This window comes from Gobio gobio, assembly GCF_949357685.1.
Source record: "Gobio gobio genome assembly, contig: scaffold_156, whole genome shotgun sequence".
In the NCBI taxonomy this organism is placed as follows: domain Eukaryota; kingdom Metazoa; phylum Chordata; class Actinopteri; order Cypriniformes; family Gobionidae; genus Gobio; species Gobio gobio.
In genome coordinates, this window is record NW_027645622.1 from 53,044 (window position 1) to 79,985 (window position 26,942).

Genomic DNA, 26,942 nt, shown 5'->3' on the forward strand with positions numbered 1-26,942 from the left:
CATCAGGCAGTTCTGAATCCCGGATAATCCAGTGGGTGGCAACTCGAAATAAATTCAGCTCCTCTTCACCAAGTTTTGAATCCGAAAGCTCTTTCAACATTAGTTCGAGTGCAGAGGCTTAGTCACCAGAGTAAAAACAGAACATGCTGTTCACTGACTAAATGAAAGCAGAATTTCCACCTCATTAAAACTTTTTTCATTCCAGTCCTGTGAGGTAAATGTTTTGTCACCTATTAAGTTTTCATGACCCCATAATTTTCCACATAGATCTTATATGGACATATTATGATGAAATGTTACAAATCTACATTTTGTTGCAGTGTAAACGGTACAGCTGATTTATAATGTTTGGTGGATTCACAGCAGAAATATTCACTTTGGAAGCTAAATACTGCGAGTTTAAGGGAATAGACTGTACCATCTTCACCCATTCATGTTTTTTGAAATATGGCTTTCTTCTGTGCAACAGAAATTTTGAACAATGTTCACAGCACACTACTAAGTTACATGCAATAACCATAAAAATGCACCATAAATGTAGCCCATACAACTTTTGTGTTAAAGCCATACTGGAGCTTTGTGTGAGGAACGGACCAAAACAATGATTCACCAATAATCTATAAATGTGATCCATTCTATAATCAATTTTTTCTATGTGATCTATTTTTGTTCCATCTGGAACTTGACACATTAATAGACTCTATACATGATCACTTCCGCATTCTGCCTTTGCCACTGCAACTTAAGTGAATGAAAATTGTGAGAAAATTACACATTACATCTTGAGGAAGTGTCACAACAGGACAAAGCAATACTGATACGACCTCCTTACCGCTAAAGGTATTTAAAACTTCTGGAACTCATCACTAAAATGTTGCTTCAATATGATATGCTAAAATGTTACATTTATAATTGTTATTAATATATATATATATATATTTAGCAGATTTTTTTTTGAAAAGGATGCTTTTGTCCTTTTCAAAAGGGACTTACAAAAGATTATATATATAAATAATGTATTTTTTATTGACAGTTATTAGAAATATGAAAAAGAATATGCTGCTATTATACAGTTTGCTATGGTATAATACTATACCGGAAGCTCACATAGCACATTTTTAGCATAAACACGTAGGCAGTAGGTGTGCATAAAGTCCATTGATGACTGTGGTGAAAATATGCTTTTATTGAATGAAAAAAAGTAGTGTAAACATTCTTCAAAATGTCTACACTTCTCAAATGGCAGGTTTGGAATGAGTTTTTCTGTTAGTATCATTTACATTCTGCTAGTTTCTGAAGATTTAGACATGAACTACATACACACGCAAAAACACAGGGTTGCTCCTTATAGAACATCTTTTATTACACAAGATTACCAAGTCTAGTTTACAAATACGGCTTCCAGTCCTGAATGTGTGTACATATAAATACACACATGCTCATATGTACAGGTATGTATACATATCACCCCACCCCACCCCCCCACCCAGCCACATGCCCTTTTTTGCTTTAAAACAGCTGTTTTGTACTTGTGTTCTAAAATCCCAATCTTGTCCTGATCTAAAATAAAACCTTAAAATTATTCATACATACAGAAACATTCAAGTTCAGCCCTGTTTCATGTTGCAGAAAAAAAGCCCAGCATATGAGGGATGGGCTGAAGTTTTGATTGGCAGCTCACAGGATCACTCCTTTCCAATCAGCCCACAGGGTCACATGACAGCATTTGGCAAATGGGCAAGCTTAAATGATACCACAAATTCAGGTAAAGCATCAAAAAAAGTCCCATTTCTCAAAGTTCTCTTAAATACTGATAAACATCTCCATGACTAAAAATATAAGACCAAAAGGGAGGAAAAAACAGACAAAAAGCTTTTTTCTGGGATCTTTCCCAAAAGCATTTGGCGAATGTGAGGGGGGGTGTATGAGTGTGTAAATAGGAGTGTGCCCCTCACACACACTCTTTTTGAGCCCCAGAAGAGGCATAGAGTCCGTTGGCAAATATCTACAGCAGACTGCATTTGTTGTTCTTCTTTCCCTTGCGTGCCTGCAGTGCTGCTCTAGTGGCCATTTCAAACACCTCCCGAACTCCATCTTTTGTTTTGGCTGAGCACTCCATATAACCAAAAGCTCCAATCCGGTTGGCCATGTCTCTCCCTTCCTCTGCCTTAACAGGCTCCTATTGCACAGCCAATACAAAATATGCTGTTAGTACAAAATATCTGCGCATTGATTTTGTCTATGTCAATAGTAAAAATGACCAAATACTGTATGTTTCTATATTCAAACAGGCAAAACTAACTAATTAGTGTCAATAAATGAATGCAAATCTATGCTAAAGTGAGTTCATTTAGCAGTTTGGATTAAGAAATTAAGTGACTTAATCACCCAGTGGAAGTGAGTAAACTTTTTTTTTAAATCAAAAACTGTATTTGTTTACCTGCTTCATCTTGGTCAGCTCCCTGCGTGTGTGTTCATCATTCCGTAGGTCTTTTTTGTTGCCTACTAGGATGATGGGAACGTTTGGACAAAAGTGTTTCACCTCAGGTGTCCACTTCTCTGGAATATTCTCTACACAGAGGTCAGAGAACAAAGGTCAGTTTTATTAGAAAACGAGAAAGAAAGTGTCATTGATATAAGCAATCACATAAGGGACAGGAACACAAAAAGATATGCCAAAAAGAGTATCCTTACCTAAACTGTCAGGACTGTCAATAGAGAAGCACATAAGAATGACATCGGTGTCTGGGTATGAAAGAGGGCGGAGCCTATCGTAGTCCTCCTGTCCTGCAGTATCCCACAGAGCAAGTTCCACCTATCGAATAAAGAGACACACTGAGCTTAAAACACACATTCTGAACATAGCAAACCATTCAAACTGACTTGCACCGCTAAAAGGACAGATGGAGGGCCCATCAGGATGTTAAGCTAAATAAGGAAAGTGAATCAGGTCAATATTTTCACATGAAAGCCACATCTAAGACGTCCAACTGACAGGCAAAGACTCAATTAGTTTATAAAACTGGGTTTTGGGGTTTTCATGTGAACACAAACGAGCCAAACTTTAATTCCATTCACGTTTAACAATTCAATCGTTAAGCAGCATAAAATAACCTCAGTGATGTTATTGGATACATAATTTGATACATAACTACATAAAAACAATGATGACATTTATGTACATTGTATTTCTCATGTGCGGTTTGCTCACCTGTTTGCTGTCAACCTCGATGTCGGCAACATAGTTCTCAAACACCGTGGGTACATAGACTTCAGGAAACTGGTCTTTACTGAACACGATAAGCAAACAGGTTTTACCGCACGCTCCATCTCCTACAATCACCAGCTTCTTGCGAATCGCTGCCATTCCTACAAAAGACACACACATACACAGTTAAACACTGCCGCAGTACACTCCCATTCATCTTTTTAGCAGCAGTCCGGATAATCGCCATGGATATACTTCGTTTTTGAAGTATACCATGTCACTTCCAGCAAAATACGATCTTTAATATTAACAGTGCCCTTCGTGACAGTCCTCCGCTATTATAAAGTCCTGTAAATACACACCAACCTATCCCTTAGGCCCAGTAATCAAAGCCACACAGCGTTCAGAGACTTCAGAGTCCTCAGTTGACTCATCACAGCCAACGGTGACATCCGACAAGCCTTCACCAGAGTTATTTCAACATGGCCACAGCAGAACCAACCCATCCGATCGCATCAACGTGACGCGTAACTTCATTTTCTGATCCAGAACAGCCGTTTAAATAGAGGCAGATCTGAAAGTGTCTGTTAACTGGGCCAGATGTCTTTGAAGTGCAAGCTGCACCCCAGTGGCCAAGATAAAGCTGGCAGCAACAGAACAGAGCCCACATTATTGATGAACAGGCCCGTGGCGATGAGAGCAGCTCAGATGGACAGTAGATTAAACACTGACACACACACACACACAGAGCAGCAAAGCTGAAGATCAAAGGCTGAAAAACAGCAGAAGAGATGAAGCCTTGCGCACTAAAGATCAACTTTTGGTTCTATCTACCATATGGCCCACTATATTAAAATGTACAGTGATGTGGGAGATTCTCTCTTAACTTCGACATGTCTACTTAAACGGAGACATGATTAATATGAGATGCTGAGCAGGCCGAGGGCCTGGATAACAGGAAAGGAAGCTCAAATCTGATGTTCATCAGCACCTCCTTAAACTGATATTCTTATATCCTCATGGAAGTCAAACTTCATTGGGTTGCAAGTGGCCACATGGCTTCTGGGACCTCCTGGTAACTGCATGGCAACACTAAGGTTAGTAAATTATTCAAAGTGATACAGATTAGTCTGGATGGCACCTGTTGGCTCAATGAACCTTCATTCATGAAACAAGGAGAACAAGTTCCTGTGTAAAAAGTCTGTAATAACACTCAACAATGTACATTTGCATAGATTTATGAATGATTTACATTGGACATTGTAAATAAGGCCCAAAGGGAGTTTCAAATCACTATGAGATTATAGACACATATTAATAGGAACATTACTCACAATGACTTCTAATGGTTACTGGGAAAAAATCACGCATTAAAATAAAGGATTGCGTTACTGTATCATAGCTAACTGGAGAGAAGTGAAGCTTGGGTCAATGCGTCTGACTGCCTATACTTTTGTTTCCAACTTTAAAAAAAAAAAAAAAGGTTGCTTGTATGACAATGACATATTTTAGATAAACATATCTCACTTAGACACAAATGCGGTTTTAACACTACATTAAAGCACTACATTTTTCAAGACTAATCTAAAGCAAAGCATGGGAAATGACCTGAATAAAAAAAGAGATAAAGTTGATTTTGTACTTACAAATAAAACACTACTAAAGATTATCCCAGAGAAACTCAAACATTTCAAATGATTAATAACCAGATTAGTATAGAAGACACAGTTTAACAAAACATACACCAATTAATCAGTGTAACTTATCATTTCAAATTCAGTCTATAAATCATGTGATTATTGCTAGATTACTAATCTATCTATCTATCTATCTATCTATCTATCTATCTATCTATCTATCTATCTATCTATCTATCTATCTATCTATCTATCTATCTATCTATCTATCTATCTATCTATCTATCTATCTATCTATCTATCTATCTATCTATCTATCTATATCCACTGAAGAACAATGGTTCAATGGACGGTTTAAGATAAAAGATAAATACATTAATCCTCCAGTTACATCTAAATCTGAGATTATGCGCATGTCTGAGTCGAGCTTTAGCTCTCTGCTTAAAAAAAACAAAGACTAACAGCTTCTACCACATATATTACTGATACCGGTAAAACAGATGAAATATACGACCAAACACTTATGTGTAAACTTCACCGCTTCCCCCAAACACGTTAAAGCTAATTTCCATGCCTAAATACATGGATCTTGAAACGGTTTTAAAAATCTGGACGCTGGGGGTGAGCTGCTAACGTTACTCCCGGCCGGCGGTTGCTTGCGGAAGCGGCGAATGGTCAATCGCTGAGCTCTTACCAATCCACGATAACAAAAAAGTAGTTTTAAAACAACCATTCAGCGTCGAATTAGGGTAATAAAGTTTATAACATGTGTATAAACACAGAGACGAGAAGATAAAGTAGTCTTACTTGCAGTTTAGATGGCTAGCCGTTTTGTTTTATTCCAACGGTGGAGCTCCGTCGCCTCTTCTGTCCGATACAATAAACCGTTGACGAGCACGCGCAGAGCGCGGGCATTCAGAAGGGGGAAGGGATGGCGTGCACGAGCTCGAGCCACGCCTGCGCGAGCACGTTGAAGAGAGAGAGCAAGAGAGAGACAGAGAGTTTATTTGGCGGTGGATGAATGAGTCATTATGAGAAACGGACCACCCTAACCACTATAACAAGGCAGTTTTGTGTTATATATGAAGTTAAAAACTAAAAAATATGTAGTTCACGGAACTAAAATGACTATAATCTAACCAACGTACAACTTTTCCCAGCCAAAAACAACCCCTACCACATAAGCATACCTTTTAGTAGTTTCTTTAGAAGACGAAACTCTACAAATCAAAATGTATCACGTGAAATGTAATAATCAGCACCAAATATTATGTTTTACAGTCTTGTTTTTGGACGATTTTTTTAAATAGTAAAAAACAAAAGGCAATCATATTTGACAGGACATCCTCCAGGCTGGATGAGCTTGTTTTGAGTGGATGAGGAAAGACCGCGTGTTTGTTGCGCCATCTATTGGCAAATGTACCCCATTACACTGGCTTTAGTTAGCCTGGGAAAACCCAGACAACTTCCGGCAAGTTACTACTGAGAATGGTCTGGTTTTAACCAGGCTAGGCTTTAGTCCACTAACCCATTTTTTTGTATTTATGCCACAATGAAAACTTTGTCATTACTTACCAAACCTGACTTACATCTGTGGAACACAAAAAGAAACGATACGCAGATTCAATGCTTCAGTCACCATCCACTTTTTAATTAAACTGTGCTCCATATAATAAAGGTGGAATGGTTAACAGTTGAGTGGGGGTGCTATACTGTGGCTAGCTTCACCTCCCAGCTTCAATTGTTGTATAACACAGTAAGCCTCATGCAGAGCCTTTGTTAATTGCAATTATTTTAGGTTTTGTTGGACATGCAAATACCTATTAACTCTGATTAAGGCCTACATTTGTTGTAACCAATTATTTTAAGATTACTTTGACATTTTAAGTTAAATATATACACTACCATTCAAATATTTGTGGTCAGCAAGATTTTTTTTATTAAAACTTTTATTCAGCAGATACATTAAATTGATCAAAAGTGACAAAAATATTTAGAAGTATATTTTTTACTAAAGATTTCTATTTCAAATAAGTGCGGTTCTTTTGAATTGTCTATTTATCAAATAATCCTGAAAATATGTACCACAATTTCCACAAAAATATTAAATATAGCACATCTGTTTTCAACATTGATAATAATGAGAAATGTTGCTTGAACACCATATCAGCATATTAGAAGGATCATGTGACACTGAAGTAATGATGCTGAAAATTCAGCTTTACCATCACAAGAATAAATATATTTCAAATAGAAAACATTCTTTTAAATCAAGAACAGTGTTTAGAGAGCTTCATGGAATGGGTTTCCATGGCCGAGCAGCTGCATCCAAACCTTACATCACCAAGTGCAATGCAAAGCGTCAGATGCAGTGGTGTAGACTCAGAGCACACCAACACTGGACTCTAGAGCAGTGGAGACGTGTTCTCTGGAGTGACGAATCACACTTCTCTGTCTGGCAATCCGATGGACGAGTCTGGGTTTGAACGGTACTTGCTTGACTGCATTGTGCCAAGTGTAAAGTTTGGTGGAGGGGGGAATCAGGCCCGGCTCTACAGGGGTGCTAGAGGGTGCTGCTAAGATCACCCTCAGTTGATACTGTAAGAATATTGGCAAAACAGATTTGAAAATTTGTGTCTGAGCTCTGGAGAGCGTCAAATGCATCTATTTACATAGTTTTTTTGCAGTGGTGAGTAATGTAGCCAATCACAGTTGATCTCTTGAACGTGATCCCTGCTCAGAACGGCAGTTTTTATTCAGTGCTTGTTGAGTTGAGTTAATGCAGGCTCGTGAAACCTCTCATTGTCAAACAAAGTCAAGACCGATGTAAGTAAGAGATTTATTGTAGACATTTTTATAACATAACTTTGTGAGATCGCAATGAACGGACAAAGCAACAGCATTTTAGTGATCGTATAGCGATCTTGGCTCACTTTCGAGGCTACAGTCTATAAAATTAATTGAGTAAAACTATTGTTGTGGAGAGGACTGACGGCCAAAGTTTCAGAAATGCCACTCTGGACAGAAATATCCTCCTGACCCAGAATAGAGGTTTTGCCTCTGTAGAGGACATTATTTAATTAATTTCTCTGACAACATACAGTTTTATGTCTGGATATTCTTATGCAATATGAGACATTTTTATGAAAATATTATTATGCGTCTTTTTACATGACATATTGTCCCAAAACACATTAATATGAAAATTAGATACAGTGTATAGATGCATTGCATAGAATGTGAATGGCATGTATGGCCATGTTTACACACATTGCATTAAAGCTTTAAAGCAAAACAAAGGCGTAGTTTGATGACGCCACGTTTGAGTGCAGAATCTTGGGACATGTGGTCTTCAAAAGAGTCAGGATAGGACTCGGGCAGAAATCATGTTCATGGATGCGATTATTAACGTTACTGTAGTGAAGCAGAGCAGGACCGAGTGTTGTGGAGCTGAGCAAGGCCGCAGGAGCGATTGAAGAGCGTAGTTATTATGGCATAGTCGCCAGCGGGACTTTTATTATGACACGGTCGCCGGCGCCACTTCCTCTTTTCCAGTCATGAGTATGACTTAACGCAACTCTGTTTATGTATTAGATATATCTGAGTGTGTTGAAAAGGAAGTTATGACGTTCGCTCGGCGGCTGCTATGACACTTGTTCACACTGCAGTGAGAGTACAGCATTTCTGCTAAATAAAACCGGAAACCGAGGGTAACGCAGATATGACACAATCGACAGGCGACTGCCTGAAACGCATAGCTCACACGTCCCGGTTCCTTGGTTAAAATAGCAAATTCTCACGATTTACATATAGTTGGAAACATTTGGGATATTCTAAGTACTCAACTGAACAAAATATATAACACTGGCCAAGTGGTTTTTGGATATTTTACTGCAAAAATCTTACATAGTTCACCTTTAAGTAAAATGGTATATCAAATTATTCTATTATCCTTCACAACATTAAGAATCATCTTTATACAAAGTTTGGATTTTGTCTATTCATGTCTTTTAATTTTCTCAAGAAATAGTTCTGGTGCCCTCTACAGAGCAGAGGATATAGCATATAACATATTATTTATTTATTTATTTTTTAAATATCCATTTGTTTTTATGCTCCAAAAAAAAAAAATTAAATCAATGTAAAGGCAGATTGACAGACAAACATTTGTAGCAAAATATTTTTGAAATTCCAAATATTGGTAAAAATGATGACTTGTAAATAAATAATCATACATTTCTCACAGTACACTGCTATGGTTGCTTAGCTTACATCTGCACTTTACCAGAGCACCCACAGTAATTTCAGAAGCACCCTCAGTGATTTGATTCTGGAATCGGGCCTGGGGGGGATTATGGTGTGGAGTAGTTTTTCAGGGGATGGGCTTGGGTCCTTCCTGATCCAACATGACTACACACCAGTGCACAAAGCAAGGTCCAAGAAGAAACTTGACTGGCCTGACCTGAGTCCTGACCTCAACCCGATAGAACACCTTTGGGATGAATTAGAGCGGAGACTGCGAGCCAGGCCTTCTTGTCCAACATCAGTGCCTGACCTCACAAATGCGCTTCAAAAGGAACGGTCAAAAATTCCCATAAACACACTCCTAAACCTTGTGGAAAGCCTTCCCTGAAGAGTTGAAGCTGTTGTAGCTGCAAAGGGTGGGCCAACTCCATATTAAACCATATGGATTAAGAATGGGATGTCATTAAAGTTAATGTACATGCAAAGGCAGGCGTCCCAAAACTTTTGCCAATATAGTGTATATGTTCATGTATGTATGTGTGTGTATATATTTAATATAAATATACACGCACACCAAAATAAACTGACAACAAACGTAAATAAAGAACTGGGGCCCGTACCATGATGGTAGTTAAACAGGCTTTGTTAGTACCATGATGCTGATCATCAACTTTCTCTGTCAACTCAGGCTTTGATCCTGAGTTTAGGTGTGACATCAGTAGTGAACAGCCAATCACATGCTGTGAGATTCACTTCGGCGAGATTCTGAGATTCACTTCGGCGAGAGAAGCAGCGAGATTCATTTCTCTCTTCTGCAGAATATTACGAGATTGAAAAACATTAAGAATTTAAACAAATTTACACAGGAAGAAGAGCTGTTAGGGGGTGAAGGAGAAAAGAGGACAACTAAAATACAAAATCTTGTTACCAGTGCAAGTAAAAGTTGTGAAGTTAGTTTATAGTCTATAGTTGATATTGAGAGATTTGAACAGTGCGTCATCTACTGATTCTAACGCTTATTTATAATACCTTTATAGGCTATATTAATATTAATTTAACTTAAGTGCTTAATAATAATTGCTCAACTAAAACTGTACATGTGTAATGGATTATGGGTATAATTACATAAATGTCTAAATCATACAAAATTATTATAAACATGCTTCGCTAAAAGCCTGACTGTTTTGTCTTTTTAAAAAATCATCTATGTAGTGACCTTTAATTTGGAGAAGAAACTCAGGGAGTGACTTTGTTCCATCAGAGGTGTCACTGTGCTCACAGCTGATAGGTCCAATTTCAGTTTGAAATCTCTTATCCAGAACATAACCTGCCCCGGAGCAGGTTAGACGTGGAACGCAAGTTACTGTGGCGATGAGCACTGCTAAAATCAAACCACTTTCATGGTGCCTAAGACCCTGGGTTGGCACAAACCAAACTGAAAGATACCCGACAATCCACCTAAACCGGCTTCATGGTAAATGCCCCAGATCAATTGTTTTGAAACAATAAGGTCCTCTGGGACAGGTGTGCTCTTCATTCAAACTTTATTACAGATGGGGAGAGATCAGAAAATTAGGCTGGAACCTGAATCAGAGAATTAGACTGCAAGAGAAGCATCAAGGCTGACGCCTTGGGACCATGAGAAAACAGATCAACAATCACTAGTAAAAACGCCAAAGAAAATAAATATTAGTGAAAAATTCAGGAACCCCATCCAAAAATTGTACATAACCAGATTTCCCCAAAGAAATAGCAGAACTATATTTGAGAATCTGCATAAAATGAAACTCAAGCCACATCGTGTAGACAATCTGTGTTTTATAAAAACAGGTCCATTATGTAAGCTCATAATTTAGAGTGCAACACTCTTAAGAAAGCCAACACATATAGACAGATCATTAAAGTACAGATGAGGAAAAGGGTACAACAGGGGACAGAATACGATTCTGTATTGCTATTATCATTTCAAACCATTCTGAACCAAAATATCTTTGAAATGACTGTATCCAACTGTCTCCTCTCCATGCCTCCACCAATCAAATCGCCGTGACTGAAAAACAGGAAACCATAGGGCCACATCCTGATCAATGAGAGCAGAACCTTAAATTAGAGATCACGTTCTTTGAAAAGTCCCAACATTCGCAAACAATCTTCACTTTTAGCAATCCTGCCCTTGATATTCCAGACATTCTTGTGACTGTTACACCAGTAAGCAGCAAGAAGTCCCATGGTCTGCTCAATAAATATCAGGAATATTTTCCTGATACAAGGCCAAACAAAAAAGAGGCAACACATAAACATTTTGTAGAGTCTGCCATACATTTAAAAGTTTTAATCCCATCAACCATTAGAGCATTTATTCAGAAAAGATACACCCCAGGAACCTTACACAAAAGGCCAGAGGGAGAGAAGATATTCTTGTTTTACAAAGCAAAAGTACTGGAGCACAGCAAATGCTATGATTCGGGCTAGACCAGGGTTTTTTGTACAGCTGAAAACCGGAGTGTGGGTGTCTTTGTCATTTAGTTTGCTTATTTGAGTAATGTGTTCATTTTGTGGCAACTCCTTGTTTGTCTATGTAAAACTTTACCAAGATAGTGTGTGTGTGTGTGTGTGTGTCGTGTCTCCAGTAGCATTTGTGTAAGGTTAAACTGAACTCTGCAGGACAAAAAGGAGGATTGTGTGTGTCTGTGGGTTAGGAATGGATTGGAGCATCTTCAAAACTTATGATGCTGGACTCCTGTTGTCCCGTAGGATTTTGTGTGGTGCTGGGTGCTGGTGGCAAAGTCTCTCGGCTTGAAAGGAGAGGAGTGTCCGTCCGCACCTCCTCATCTTCGTCATCCTCCTCATCCTCCATGCTGGGCCAAGCCGATTGGTCTTCCGTGCGCTTCAGACGCTCGTTCAGAGCTTTCAATGCCAATTGCCTATGGGAAAACATAAGAAAATGAATTGATGCTGCTATCAGCCAATGAAGGTGCAGTTTCCCCTAGGGCCATATTCCTGGTTGCAGTCACACCGCCAGTAGGATCTCCGAAGTGACGCAAGCTGCCACTTATGTCCTGCCACTCTGATTGTAGTGTGGGACTGATTTTTTGAGGGTGCACACACGGCACACACAGTGCTCCGTCTTCATAAGTTTATGATCTGTTTAACAGTCCTATCCAAGTGTGCTGCACAATTCCTGAAAAGTGAAGTTAAAGCATTTTGATTGCCCCCCTGGTAGCTAGCTGCAGTATAGGTCTAAAGCCTTCTCCATGTCATCGAATGGGGCGAGTCACATAAAAAAATAAAATTACAGATGGTTTTTGTCTTTTTTCAATTGTCTCATCACACAGACGCATGTTCAAGTTATATTATTAGGAATATTTGTTTATTTAAATGTTTAAACGTTTAAAAAGAAAGACGTTATTTTTGTTACCATTTCTGAACAGGCTTATGATTAGCAAATATACACAAGCTATTATTTTCTTTTAGTTGAAAACATTAAACAATGTGTGTAAACAAAAGATATACAGAAAAGCATTTAAGCTGAAGCAGAGGGAACTGTTAGAGAAAATGCGTTCCGCTGACAGACATTTCATTTTCAGGTGTGCTAAGTGATGTTTCTTACAGGGCTTTGAGTTTTCTGTTCTTAAACCGGTCTCCCTTGACACAACCTTACTTCCAGCAAAGCAACATATGTAGCAAAATTCAAAGTTATTTTTATTTTTCGAATAATAATTACAGATCAAATATTCGCCTTTCCATGCACATCCCTAGTTTGTTTAGTTAGCATGCCAAATGATAAACATCAGGTTTATGATAAACATTTTGTAAGCTCTCCAAATCGCTTAACACATTAGACACATTTTTGGCAGAATTCTAATGTCCTTGCATTATTCAGCCCGAGGGTGGCACTCTAATGATGATTGACAGACTTTAGTACACATGACAAATGCAGAAAGCCGACTTAGAATTGCCTTCATGTATTTATTACGTCCAAATGTTGTTTTAGAATATTAAAAGTAAGGAATTCCAGTGAGAAAAAAAAATAATGTCTATTCTCAGAACAAACACAACAGAACTACTGTTTATAAAAGCTTTATCTTTTTATCTAGGCTTTATCTAGGATAAATCTTATCCTATCTTACAAAATCTTCTCTTATCTGTAGTTAGGAAATCTTAAACCGCTCCATCGAGTTCGGTAATCAGCTGTCAGGTCTGTTACCAAGCAACCAACAACGCGCAAACTGCTTCTGAGGTAAACCTACAATCAAAATGGAGAAACAACGGCGTGCTTTTAATTCCAGTGCGGCAGAAAATGACATTTTGATAAGCTCCGTTGAAAAGTTAAAGCCTGTTCTATAAATCGCCTTTTGCACAAAAGAAAGTATAAGGCGTTATCACTTGAAGAATGAACTGGCATAAAGTAGGTTTGATGTTATTAGACGTTCGATATGCGCAAATTTAGGGGCCGTCTCTAAAGTGACATATGACATTGGTATACACATTTCTAACTTCAATAGCATTTGAACAGAATGACTTGCAGTATCAAAACCAACTGTAAAGTGTTCATCTAGGTGCCAGGTATGCAGCACACATTTTACATATTCCGTTCAAATGCTATTGAAGTTAAAAATGTGTAGGTACCAATGTTGTATGTAACTTTAGAGACGGTCCTTAAATTGGCGAATATCGAATGTCCAGTGTCAAACCAACTTTATGCCAGTGAAGAACGACCGGTAATGCTCTGTGACGGCTCATTGGCCTCTGTAATGTTGGTCGCAATTCGTCAACTAATCGCAAAATCATGTGTCGTGGAAGTCAATTATTTGCAAGCATTTTGCACAGCACATCCTGGGTCCTCCAAAAGTCTCTCCACCATCAAACCTTGCTGCTATTTGTCTTGTATAATCAATAAATGTAACGCTCTCTGTAAAAAGGCTCTTTGTACAGTGATTTTTACCGTTGGGTTTCAAAAAGGTTTTAGGTTATGACACCAGTGGGGTTGTCCTAAAGTTAGGATTTTTTTGTTGAGTTAGGACACTTCTATAATACCCGTTTCCTATCCATAGTTAAGATAAGATTATACACTTAAGAAATGTCATTCTGTAATAGCTTTTGTCCTAAATGCGGTCCTAACTGAAATTTCCATGGTTACCAAACAGATAAGGAAGGATTCAAAAGTTAAGATGTTTCTGTAATACGCCCCCTGATGCAGACACATATCTGAAGCGGACTGATATCGTCTGGGTCTGGAGTGAGGTTAAGTAAGGTGTGTTTACCTTACGTGAAAATTTTTCACCAAAGATTTACATTGGAAATTTGTGGGGTGCTGTAGAGCTGGAGAGCTACATGCCTGCCGAATCCATGCGCTACATTTTAATAAACCCTGCTCACTTTACTATTTAAAATAGTCTAGAAAATACAAAAAATATTTGTTGTATTATGCTGAACACATTTATAGTTTATTATTAATTCAGTGTATATAGAAGACTATGTTTGGATGAATATTTTGGTGGGGCTCTGCCCATGCAGACAAGCCGTGGCTGGTCGATTCTCTCAGATCACGTCTTTGATAATGGACTAGGGCTGGGCGATAAAACGATAACGATATGTATCGCGATAGACACGTAATCGATATCAATAAAAAATGTGTTCCATAAAACGTTCAATAATTTTTTTTTCTTCGTCGGAAGAAACCAAAGAAACCAGAGGTTGCGAAGCAAGTTTGGTTGCATGAACAAAGGCACTCACTCTCTGGTAACCAAGCAACGTAGGGACTGACAGCCAACAGCCAATCATGTAACTATCAGTATGGCAGTTTTTTGGATTGTAAAAGTTTGACTGTAGTCAGACCAATGTCGTCTGCAAGACTTTCGTCCCCACCAAGACTGGTAATACCACAAACTTGTTTTACCACCGTAAGCCTGGTTTATACTTTCGTATGGCTCCGCAGCGCGAGCCTTCGCTGACAGTAGGGCTGTGGAAATTTTATCGATTCTGCGATATAAATCGATATTTTTTCTCCCAAGAAAGTATCGATTTTTAAGCCACGAGTATCGATACATAAGTCCCATTCAAATCCCCGTGTTTACCCCCATTTGCGTTGCAGGAAGAGCGATTTGGTCAGCCAGCCGCTAGTACCGCTGTAGAGCAAGTTACCCGTACTACTAACTTTACACAGACGCCGACGTCTACCTCTTCTTGTTTACGGAGTCAGAGCGAGGAGATTCAAAAAAATGGCGGCGAATATAAATCCAGCGCCTTCATGCTTAAAAGCAGATGTGTGGGAGCACTTTGGGTTTAAAAAGAAGAAGGAAAGCGACGACGTAGACTCAGGGGTCAACAACATGAGTCGCCCGCAAGGACCACACGAGTTGCCCGCGGGTCTGTTCTAAAAATAGCTCACCATAGCAGCTGCGTTCAGTCGCTTCCGTGTTAATTTAAGCGCAGGGCTCCAGACTGAAGCCGAATATATACGAGTGTCTGTAAATAATAAACTGCAAAATACTATTTAAATATTACTTCTGCATGTTCTGCGTCTGTGTGGATGACGAGCGCCGCGCGCGCACTCGCTCTTGTAGTCTCTGCCGACATGAAGGCATAAACCGTCACTTCATGAGAATTTACCGTTTAATTTGAGAAAAATGGCTGCGTCTCATTCTGCTCCTGGTTCAGTAGTCAGGGCACTGATCAGGACACAAGTCAATGGGCTGAGCCCTGACTGAACTATGGAGCTGAATGAGAATGAGACGCGCACCCACTGTCATATCATCATGAACACAGACACTGGCAATCACGGCAACCCGTCAAAATAAAAGTTTGGTTTAACGTGAAGAGATTGACTACAGATTGTAGCCTACAGTAAATTTAGCTACGTCTCTATGTAATAATAATACGTCTCTACTAATAATAATAATTATGAAATAAATAATACTAATTATATAATTATTAATGGTTGCTTATTTTTCACTTGATCTTTCATTTATAAACAATGTTTACTTTTAAACAGCATACAGCCTTTACATGTTTATGTATTATTTACATCTGATTATCATCATATATAATAAAACATTTATGTAAAAAAAAAAAAAATAGTGGTATTGTACCGACTACTGGAACTACTACTATACTCTTTCAGGTGTAAAACAGTTTGGATAGTTGTTAATATGAGAATTATGATGCATTATTTAAGAGTTTTAAGTATTATATAACATGAGTAGCTCTCTTTGACTTTCTTTTTTAAAAAGTAGCTCTCAAATGAAAAAAGGTTGGAGACCCTTGACTTAGACAAAGCATCGCGTTTGGTTTGCAAGCTGTGTGACACAAACGTGAAATACTCTGGAAATACTACCAAATGTCAGTGTCAAGCTAAAAAAGCTGTCAAAGAAACTGTTCAGAACATGCCACTTGCTGCAATTTTTAAAACTCCATTGTTAATTGCAATACTGCACTTTATTTAGTTTTCAAAGGCTTGTAAGCTACAGTTTGCACTGTTTCAATAAATGGAACTCATTTTCTCAACACATCTTTGATTCATTTTGTCCAGCATTTGCAAGCTGTAGACTCTCTGTCCCGTCAGAGACATATATTGTGTAATTGATGATTTTAGTTTTCAGTTCAGTTAATTCAATCCAAGTAAATGAAACACTCACAAGATGTCACCAAATTCACTGTCCCCTTTAAATCTTTCAGAAAATGATGTAAGTGTATCGAATTATATCGAATCGTATCGTTGGCTGAATATCGTGATATATATCGTATCGTGAGCTGAATATCGAGTATCGTATCGTATCGTGAGATTAGTGTATCGCTACAGCCCTAGCTGACAGCGTGTGCGCCTCGTTCGTTTAGGGACGTGTTTATACTCGACGCGCTCACCGTTGCTATTCTTGACTTTGGCTGAATCCAAAGCCCCCTAAACCCTCAATCACTATTCCCTACTTTAGTCCACTGATACAGTTCACTTTAGACTTGTGTTTATATTTTAATTATTTGAGTGTTTTCCATGGTTGTGTTGACATTTCTGCCTTTATAACTGAGGGGATTATAATCAGAGGAAGGTTAGACACAAAAAAAAATTCTCCTGGTCATAAAACATATCAATAATTATCTACAGTATATCAACCGATATGAAACACTTATATTGTGATACAGTTTTCAGCCATATTGCCCAGCCCTATAATGAACACTGTGTGATTTTCACTCGCGTGAACGAGCACCGGATTGCCTCCGATTTCAGGCATTTGTATGTGATTTTGCAAAACCTGTCGGCGAGTGAAAATCTATGCTAAAATCGTGCAGTGTGAAATCTAAGCTTAAGCTCAAAAATCACTAAAACTGAAATAAAAATAAATTAAAGCAAAATAAAAATACTAAACACAAAAAAGAAAATCAAAAAATTAAATTTAAAACTAAATTTAAAATGAAAACTAAAAATATAAAACGAAAACCTAACTGTAGGATGCAAGATAAAAGCCTTTAATAAATACTATGAGAGTATATAATACTAAAATAACACTGAGCTGATTTAAAAATCAACATCCATTTTTCATACTGTACATTATAATGTTGTGATGCTGCCTAAATTAATTTGTAACATTTAAAACGATTGATTTTAGGTTTTTAATTTCTTTAAACAGCACAATTTTAATACCGGGCACAACATGAAAATAAATATCGGCTTATCGGTATTAGTTAGAATGTAATGAACGTACCTCCGCCTTTCTGCATCTTGAGGATCTGTGCCTGGCAGGCTGATGGTGATGGAGGATGGAGCCCCAACATCGTAGCGCTTCACCATTTTACGACAAACTTTCATCTTCACAAGGGCGGCATGCACAAGCCCGGCTGCAAACCCAACAGCCGGCTGGAGCGCCTCTGGGAAGAAAGAGGCAAAGGCAAAGTGGTCCGACATGTCTCCACGCCCCCTAGGGTGCCTCTGGTAAAAGCGCAGGTAAACCCACCCGGACAGAGCGCCGTACCCACACGCTGCTAGGGGAGCTGAAGTGTCCAGCAGTCCCGCTAGCCGCAGCACGGCTATTGCGAGCAGAGCAAGTGCCGGGGCAGCTTTCAAGCGTACTTGAGGAACTCGAAGAACTGTGGTGTCTCCCGCAGTCTGCTTCAATGCTACAAGAATGCCCCCAAGAAAAGCGGGTGCACCATACACCCGCACTGCAAACAGGTAGTCCAGGTCAAAGGTTGCAGCGTAGGTGAGAAGGTAGGAGAGTGCAGATAGGAGACCGGCTGCTACATTTACCACAGCGAAGAAAATCAGCAGCTCGAGTGCTCCCCATAATGGCTCCAAAAGTCGCCCGGCAACCATCACGGTAGCAATGTTTGTCGCCACACCGAAAATGTGCTGCTCCACCACGGCATGGGTCAGAAGCGTCCAAATCCAGAAGTTGGGTGGAAAAAGGAAGCCAGGTGTGACGCCAAGCAGGTAAGTGGTGTTAGCAGCCCAGGAGAGAAGGTACAGCAGGATTACTGTGGCACATATGGATTTGACCACCACACTCGTGCTTGCGAGAGCACTCAGAAAGTGCTGCCGTGCCACTGGCAGGTAACGGTTCATCCTGACGGATTCGAGTCCTCAGATGCAAACGCTCCAAAAATGGTGACCCTAAGAAATCAGCAGCTTGTGTCAAACATGAGGAACACAACCAGGAGGTGAAACCCAGACATCAACATGTATGCAGTGTGACCTCATCAACAGAGGTTCTGCAACTTTGGGATGGTGCCTTTGATGAAGGAGAAAAAATGTTGATTACCTCACACTGGTCTTACAGGTGATTGCAACACTTGTGGTGAGATAAGTAGACCTTAACTTCCCTCAAAACGCAAAGAACTGTTGCCTTAAATAATATTGTTTCCAAGCAAATAAAACATATAATCTGATCTGTCAAGTAGGCATAAATACTTTAAAATAAAAATAAGTTTTGTTCGAGGTAAGTTAACTGTTGCTGAATAAGCAGTTGACCTTAAAGACAAAACATTATTATATATCTAATTACTCAGGTTTTCTTGTTTCTGAGTTGTTAGCATTTAATTCATCACTTATGCGTTTCTATCAGAGTCGGTAACGTTACTCTACCTGCTTATCAGCACCGCCTGCTAACACTCCATAAACCTCACCTCCTCGGTCTGTTTAAACAAATTGTTCATGTCAGTTTGACGGTCTCGTGTCTTATAAAAGTCTTTTGGCTTTTGTTCAGGCACTTGCCGTTTGTTTTACGGGTAAAACACGCGAATAAAGGCGAGCTTTGGGCAGCTTTCTCTCCGGTGGCATGTCCTCCCAGACCGGCCTGGAGTCGCAGTTCAGTCCGGGGATTTCCTCTCACAACAGGCCTTCAGGTAACAGGTTTGAAGCCAGAAAGCGTGAATCCGAAACAATTATCCCGACTGCTCTTTTTAATATCCTAACATCGACATTTCCTTTGAATTAAGCTTGTTTTGTTGTTTGTGAGTGTGGCGTTGCCAGCTAACAGCCACAAAGCGCAAACATCAGATTTGCAAACGTCACCGTCCAGCGTTGCGACTGGGCGTGTCGTTTACGGTCTGTTTAGCTCCTGCCTGGGAAATGTAGTCCTTTTTTGACATGAACGCTAGACGTCATTTTTTCCCTTTTCAACAGCTGTTTTAATTTCATATATTCATTCAAACAAACTAGTAGTTATATTATGTTAATAGTATTTGAATTACTAATTAGAAATCCAATAGTGGCTAGTAGTAGGCTAGTAGCTAGATACTAGTAGCCCCTCCTCAACCGAGGGGATAGGCTACCACCGATGTTCGGCGAATTTGTAATACTTTCAATAGGAACCCACACGTGAGGGTGAAATATTTTATTATTATTATTAATTATTATTAATTATTATTATTATTATTATTATTATTATTATTATTATTATTATTATTATTATTATTATTATTATTATTACTATCTCAGATTTCGGTTCAAGATAGTCACGCGGATTTGTTGACCAACAGAAAGCTGGTTGATTTGCAAGTGACTTGGCCTATGTGTGAGCTGTGAGCAATTAAAATAGCGATCAAATTGTTTTAACAAATAGGCTAGTAGTAAAGGAATACTAATATTGAACAAACAATAGGCTACCAGTAAAATGCTGTATTAGAGTAAGTATTAATTAGTCTCTAATGAATTTAATACTGAAATTGAAAGATATACTAGCCTAGTAACAACAAAATAAATGCATAGGCCTTCTTGTTTTTTTAAAGGAATAAACGGCAAATACCTGTAAAAAGACATGACAATGTTAATGCATTGTCCTATAGTCCACTAGATGGCAGACAAAATTAATCTCACACTGACTAGTATGAAGCATCTTTAAGCCCATTCTAATTGTGATATAGCCTATACTTAAGAGATGACAAATATCTTGCATTCCATCAGTCTGAAAAGGTTATGCAGTTACAGAGGATGCCCGACCTCAGTTGTGTTAAAAGGGCCTCTGCTGTTCATTCACCTGTTCTTGCCTGTACATCTGGGGTCTTGTGTACACGCTGAGATGCTGACAGGTGTTATTGCAAAATTGTGCCTTTAGGTAGTGCAGTCAGTGATACTAAAGCCAGAAAGGATAAAATGTTCTCACCCTCTCACACACAAAATAATTCCTGACGTCTGCTCTCCTCCACAATTTCAATATGGTTTTAATTTCAATGGTTTATGTCCATTCGTCTATGCTGGCAGTACACAAGCACATTTATCTAGCAAAGACTTTCCATTGAGTTTATACACTGAGCTAATGTTTTCTGTCCCCCAACCCTAAATCATTCAGCATTTTTACATTTTCATTAACCCTCTGGTGCTCTTCGGTCATTTCTGACCGGAAAATTTCCGGTTTTGAAATTCTAAAACTCACAGCTTCATCGGAATAATATGAAACTTGGTGACTTTATTGGCATTAGGTATGTGAACACACAGAAAAATTGAGGGCATGATTCGAGCATGCTAAGTGGTCGTAAAAAAATTACTACCTTTTGTGTTCTTTGGTCAAAAATGACCCCCATAGGAAATAAATGGGGAATCTGCAAAACACAACAAATCTCTGAATTATTTATTTTGTAGGCATAGACTCTGTTATAACCTGAAATATATATAGTGTATTATTTTAAATGGCAATAATAGACCATTATTGCATACATATTAATGAGTACCATCAAATCATCTCAAAATACAAAAGAAAATAGAAAAAAATACTATTGAAGAAAAATAAATTACATTTGTTTTACTGGGGTGGAGGAAGTGTCCGGTCACTTATGACCAGGAAGATAACCAAAGAAACCGCCAAACGAAGAGCACCAGAGGGTTTTTAAGGAAATGTACTGTTTGTGGGGAACATTTGGTCCCCAAAATGTTTTTCTGCCCTATATTTGGAATCTCAAAACCTGAATGCACTCTAAGTTAGTGACAATTTCTATGTCCAAAACTAATCTCTAATAGAAACTTTTAGATTTTCATCACGCCATTATTTATATATTTTCCTTATGAAGACCACCGGCTTCTGACCATCCCCCTTAAACACACGCACAACGAATACTAAACAGGACCTTTCCACAAATTCAATATGCCACATTTATAGGAAAAGGAAGGTCATGAATAAATAATCGCACTCTTTAATTTTTATTGCATTATGAAGGAGCTCTGTCTCCTGTCTCTCTTGCCTCCAGTGACACACACCAACACACCTAAGTGTGACAAATCAACACCTGATGAAAACATTTGGTTAGGAGACTGCGTGGGGTGCATTTCAATGTGAGAAAGAAGCAAGGAGAAAAGAGAAAGATAATGGGGGAAGGCAATAATATCAATGTCACTGAAAATTGCTGCCTGTCCAGGCTTTGAATGTACACTCACATCATGCAAACGCAAACACAGGGAAACACTCACACTATCTGTCCTCTCCAATTCTGTCAGTTTATCATCCTGCTTTCCAGATTACATGGCATCTTCTCATCTTTCATTCAGCATTCATCATATTACTCATTTGGTGTCCTCTTATCACTCTTGTTAGCGGCTGTCAATTTGCTGCTTTTTGCTCCATCCTTTTTAACCATTTCTGTGAACAACAGTAACATTCTTCAAAAATCATCTTTTGTGCTCCTTGTGTGGCACAATATGTCATGTAAATGATGACAGAATGTTAATTTTTGAGCAAACTATCCTTTTAATGTCCTCTTATCAGAGTGAAATTGAATCTGTGTTATTGATATCATGTGATGTGCAGTAGATATGAACAGTAATGTGGGCTTGTGTAACGAGCGGGTTTTTCCTTTTTCAGGCCTTTTGATGGCACTAGACCAGACAAGACCAGGCATTCTCAATTAAAGCCTCTGGTCTGCTGCTGCTTATTCAAAATCACCAGATCGTGGAATGTGATCATCAATTACAGAGACTGTGAGAAAAAGACGGCAGACACAGCCTTACAATTTAAACGGTCAGAAAATGGAAAAACATGGTTTCAGTGTGATCAAAGCAAATCCAGACAGAGCTGCAGATACCCGTTTTATCACCATATTAAAATGATAGGCCTACACAACATGTTTAATAAATAATAGGCTACACAACATGTTTAATAAGGACTGCTGTTTGATACCAGCACAGTAGGTGTCAGCTTTCTAATGTTTCCGACATTCACGTACGATTGTCGCCTCTAGTTGCAGTCGCACAGAACAATTCAATCGTTTGTGAAGCAGTCGTACCTCTGCTTTTTTAACCCTGAAAAAATGTAATATACACAAAATAAATGACCACCAATATGTCTGAAAGAAATACACAGTAGGTTTTCTAGGGCTAATCATTGTTAATAGTTATGTTATTGTTGCAGGCCCCGGTTCAGGAGACCTGGGTGACAGATTAACTGTTGCTTGTAAAATAGGATAAAGTGAGAAGAACAGTAGAGTCTCATCTGATCTTGCATCTCCTCTGCTGATACAAGGAAGCATGCGCAGTACGCTATTCTGTTCACGACTCCCCAGAATGACAAGTCCTTTTTTCTCCCATTTTGTTCAGTAAGTTTCACTTTCATGGACTTTTAGCTTGTTTGTCAATTAATTATCACAGCTGATCATTATTGAATTTCTTCATCTTTGGATCTTTAAAGGTGACAGAATACCGGACCTCAAAAGGATTATGGCTCAAGCCAAGTTTATTGCCCTTGCCCATGCTGGGCTTCCATTACAAGCCAGAGCCCACCACAGACAGGGAGCTTACGCCGACCACCGACCCTGAGCCAGAGCCAATGCCCGCTAAGGAGCCTGAGCCTGCAGCCACATCCGCCCTGGAGCCTGAGCCCCAAAGTAAGTCTGACCAGACGAAAAGGCAACATCCGTGAGGAGACATTGGTGGATCTGGACACAGATGAGTGCTTGATAGACTTGGAAATGGAGGTAATGCTTCCCACTAGAGGGCTGCATTGGGATTGAGTCCCGCCGGGTCCCGCGGGACCCAACGTAAATCTCGCGGGAGCGGGCGGTTTGAATTTTGCTGCGGGCGGGAATGGGCGGCTAAAAAAAACACAGCGGGAATCGGCGGGATAGGGAGGTTGCCTAACGACATGATGGATAAGATGTCAATAGATGATGTAGAAAAGAACCTCAAACGAGGTATTTATAGCACAAAACCTAAGCAAGGAAAGTCTGACATTTGGAGAAGTTTCTCAATTGTTTTGGTAGGCAAAATCATGCGGTATAGCGTTATATGTATCCATACATAGAAGTTTAGTGAGTGGAGATGGATTGTTTCTAAATGTCCGTTTGCTATTTTGTGTTCACATTACGTTCTGTTGAAGCATGTTTTCTCAGGTTTCCTTTCAGTCGGTCACGTTCGACGGAATTGGGATCTGTTTTTTTTGTTTCTCAATCTGTTTTTCTGTTTTGCAAAGCAGTCTATTTTTATGTGCAAAGTTTTTGATAAAAACGAAATTATATTTGAATGTATTTGTCTCTTTTTTTTGTACATGCAGGCCAGGGAAACGAAACAAACAACCCCATGAATCTCTTTAATAATATCAATACAAATACATGTTCTTTTTTTTCCCTGCGGGACATGAGAAGAGACAAAATCAATGCATCTCTATTATTGTGCGGGAATAAATTCTCAGAGTTTTGCCGGTGCGGGCGGGAGTGGACATACATATTGCGGGAGCGGGCGGGAGTGTAACACATACGTTGCGGGAGCGGGCGGTAATGGTCAGAAATTCGGCGGGTGCGGGCGGGAGCGGGCGGGAGCGGGATGAAGAAAACAGTCCCGCGCAGGGCTCTACTTCCCACCCTGCCCTGTACCTTCTGAACCTTCTTCATCACTGCTGGTTCTGCCCAGCAAAATGCCTGTTTCATCATCTTCTATTGAGATGGAATCATTGTCACTGATCCCACCCAGCCTCCCACTGCATTATTCAGCAAGTCCGTCAGCCCCGCTTCTGCTGGTTCACTTCAGCCCATCATCTTCTCCAATTAACACCATGCCATTGTGTGGTTAAGCCTCAGGTCTTCTGGTCACCAGCTTTGTCCAAGCAGGATCGGCTCTGCCTCTGATCCCGTCACTCCACCTTGGTCTCATGACCCATTGGCTCTACCTTGGTTCCTCCCTCCCTTGGCTCCACCAGAGACCGTCGTTCGTACGGCTTCGCCTTGGTCAAAATGATTTTAATTAGGGGTTCAAGCACGAAGTGCTGAAACCCTATTGTATTTGTGCTGATTTTTATTATTATTATTATTCTGCCGTAAAACGCATCGTGCAGCCCAAACCGTAAGTGCTGGAGCTTTGAAACTTTGTCAGATGGTAGTACAAAAATCGAGGAGAGGTTATCAAATTATGAGCCAGATTGGCCTATAGGTGGCGCTATAGCAATCAATTGCGCGAAACTGCTCATAACTCCTAAACCGTATGTCGTAGACTCAAGTGTCTTATATCATTGGAAAGGTGAGTCCCTGACGAACAAAACGTATATCTCCGATTTCATTTCCGTCATAACAGATTTTCCGCCATTTTGAATTTTGTCAAAAAACTACTTTTGCAAACTAGTCCCTGGATTTTTGCCCGATCGTAACCAAACCAGTGCAGAAATGTTCTCTGGAGTCTGAATATCAATAATTATCGAAAAAAAGTATAAATTTCGCTTCAAGGTCGCAAAGGGGCGGAAAACGAATGTTGTGGGAGGAGCCTATTTTACTAAAATGGCTATAACTCAAGAACAAAATGAGATATCTTTACCAAACTTGGTACACGTATGTATGGGCTAAGTCTTTGGTCACGATAAAACAATCGCGACGATTGACCACTTGGTGGCGCTATAACACGAAAAAAACATGAAAATGGCTATAACCACCCGACCGCTAGTCCGATTGACTTGAAAATTGGTATGCAGTGTTTTGGTCCAAGGTACCATATATGTCTATGAGGACATTGGCGTATCTCAAAAAACATGGCTGCTATCGGCTAATGAAGTTTGAGCACCTCTAAGACAAGGTTAACGGAGGCCGATCGGAATGAAACTTGGTGGGCATCTTTGACTCATGGCCCTAGAGGTCTGTAAGAATTTTGAGAGAAATCGGCCACTAGTTGGCGCTAACGAGTTTTATGGCTCTGTAATCACGTGGTGTTGCACACATCAACCAAATATACACATCATATGATAGGTCTCCTCATGTTGAACAACTTTGCCTCTAGAAGCATTGCTGTCAATCAAACCGTTCATTAAATATCCGCGATTATGTTTAAAACCTACTTTTGCGAACTAGTCCCTGGATTTTTGCCCGATGGGAACCAAACCAGTCTAGAACAATTCTCTGGACTCTCTAGATCAATAATTATCGAAAAAAAGTTGAACTTTTGCATTTGGATGGCTATAACAGGGTCATTTAGAAGAGGAGCTTAGCAAAATACACTCAAAAGGCTATAAATCCTAAAGGAAAACTCAAAACTTCACGAACATTTTTACGTATATGTAACATAACATACTGAAGAATCATGAAAAGTTTCATGGAGATCGGACCATAGGTGGCGCTATAACTGTTAAAAAGCTTTGAAAACCATGTATTCCCTATGGTGAAATGCCTGTATTGGCTGTAAATGGTATTTTCCATCTCTGTAATCAGGTGGGGTTAAAAATATATGCATAATATGCATAAATTATGATAGATCTCCTCATACTGAACAACTTTGCTTCAAGAACCAATACTGTCAATCAAATCGTTATTTAATCATTCACAATTATGTTAATAACCTCATTTTGCAATCTAGTCCTAGTTTTTATTGCCCAATCGGAACCAAACCGCTGCAGTATGGTTCTCTGGACACTTTAGAGCAATAAGTATTTAAAATAAAGTTAAACTTTTGCATCTGAATGGCTATAACAGGGTTTTTTCAAGATGTGGCCTTGACCAAGTGTCCCCAAATGCCTATATCTATTCAATGAATGCTCAGATATTCTTAAAAAACAAGTCAGAACATGTGTAATATGCCTCTAAACAAGCATGATCATTTTCAGACAGATAGGACAATATTTGCCTCTATAACAGTTAAAAAGCTGAAAATTATGAAAATAATGGTATATTAAGCCAATAAGTGGTTGTTTGCTGCCCCCCGCTGTTCATTTTATTGTACTACACTCTAATATTGATGTATAAGTCATATTCAGACTTTAAATAAATCACTATTTTAACATTTACAATCACATTTAGTTAAAATTAATCTATTAAGTATTATTATTGACAATTGTCACATTGAGAAATGTGAATCTTGAAGGAGACTTGCAGGAAACATTTTGTTTACTGCAACATCATAAAGTTCAAATGTCTGTAACTACAACAAAATGTGTGTGTGTAGTCCTATGTTTCTGAATACATTT

At 39.1% G+C, this 26,942-nt stretch overlaps 2 protein-coding genes across 5 annotated transcripts; both read right to left on the minus strand.

Annotated features, from left to right (window-relative positions):
* Positions 1-1,166: 1,166 nt before the first annotated feature.
* Positions 1,167-5,738, minus strand: LOC307122463 (rho-related GTP-binding protein RhoA-B). Its single transcript, XM_079846440.1, has 5 exons — positions 5,653-5,738; positions 3,212-3,369; positions 2,695-2,815; positions 2,441-2,571; positions 1,167-2,179 (listed from the first exon to the last, which is right to left on the minus strand). The coding sequence occupies exons 2-5, from the start codon at positions 3,365-3,367 to the stop codon at positions 2,006-2,008; spliced, it is 582 nt and encodes a 193-aa protein (XP_079702566.1). The 5' UTR covers positions 3,368-3,369; positions 5,653-5,738; the 3' UTR covers positions 1,167-2,005.
* A 4,880-nt stretch (positions 5,739-10,618) lies between these two features.
* On the minus strand, positions 10,619-19,617 carry LOC307122464 (transmembrane protein 115-like). 4 transcript variants are annotated; one of them, XM_079846444.1, is made up of 4 exons: positions 19,295-19,617; positions 19,166-19,215; positions 17,790-18,812; positions 10,619-12,014 (listed from the first exon to the last, which is right to left on the minus strand). In XM_079846444.1, the coding sequence occupies exons 3-4, from the start codon at positions 18,644-18,646 to the stop codon at positions 11,786-11,788; spliced, it is 1,086 nt and encodes a 361-aa protein (XP_079702570.1). In that variant the 5' UTR covers positions 18,647-18,812; positions 19,166-19,215; positions 19,295-19,617; the 3' UTR covers positions 10,619-11,785. The 4 variants fall into 4 exon arrangements, with proteins under 4 accessions (XP_079702570.1, XP_079702569.1, XP_079702567.1 ...); XM_079846443.1 differs by having other exon boundaries at positions 17,790-18,694; positions 19,166-19,611; XM_079846441.1 differs by having other exon boundaries at positions 19,166-19,599.
* Between the last annotated feature and the right edge of the window lie 7,325 nt (positions 19,618-26,942).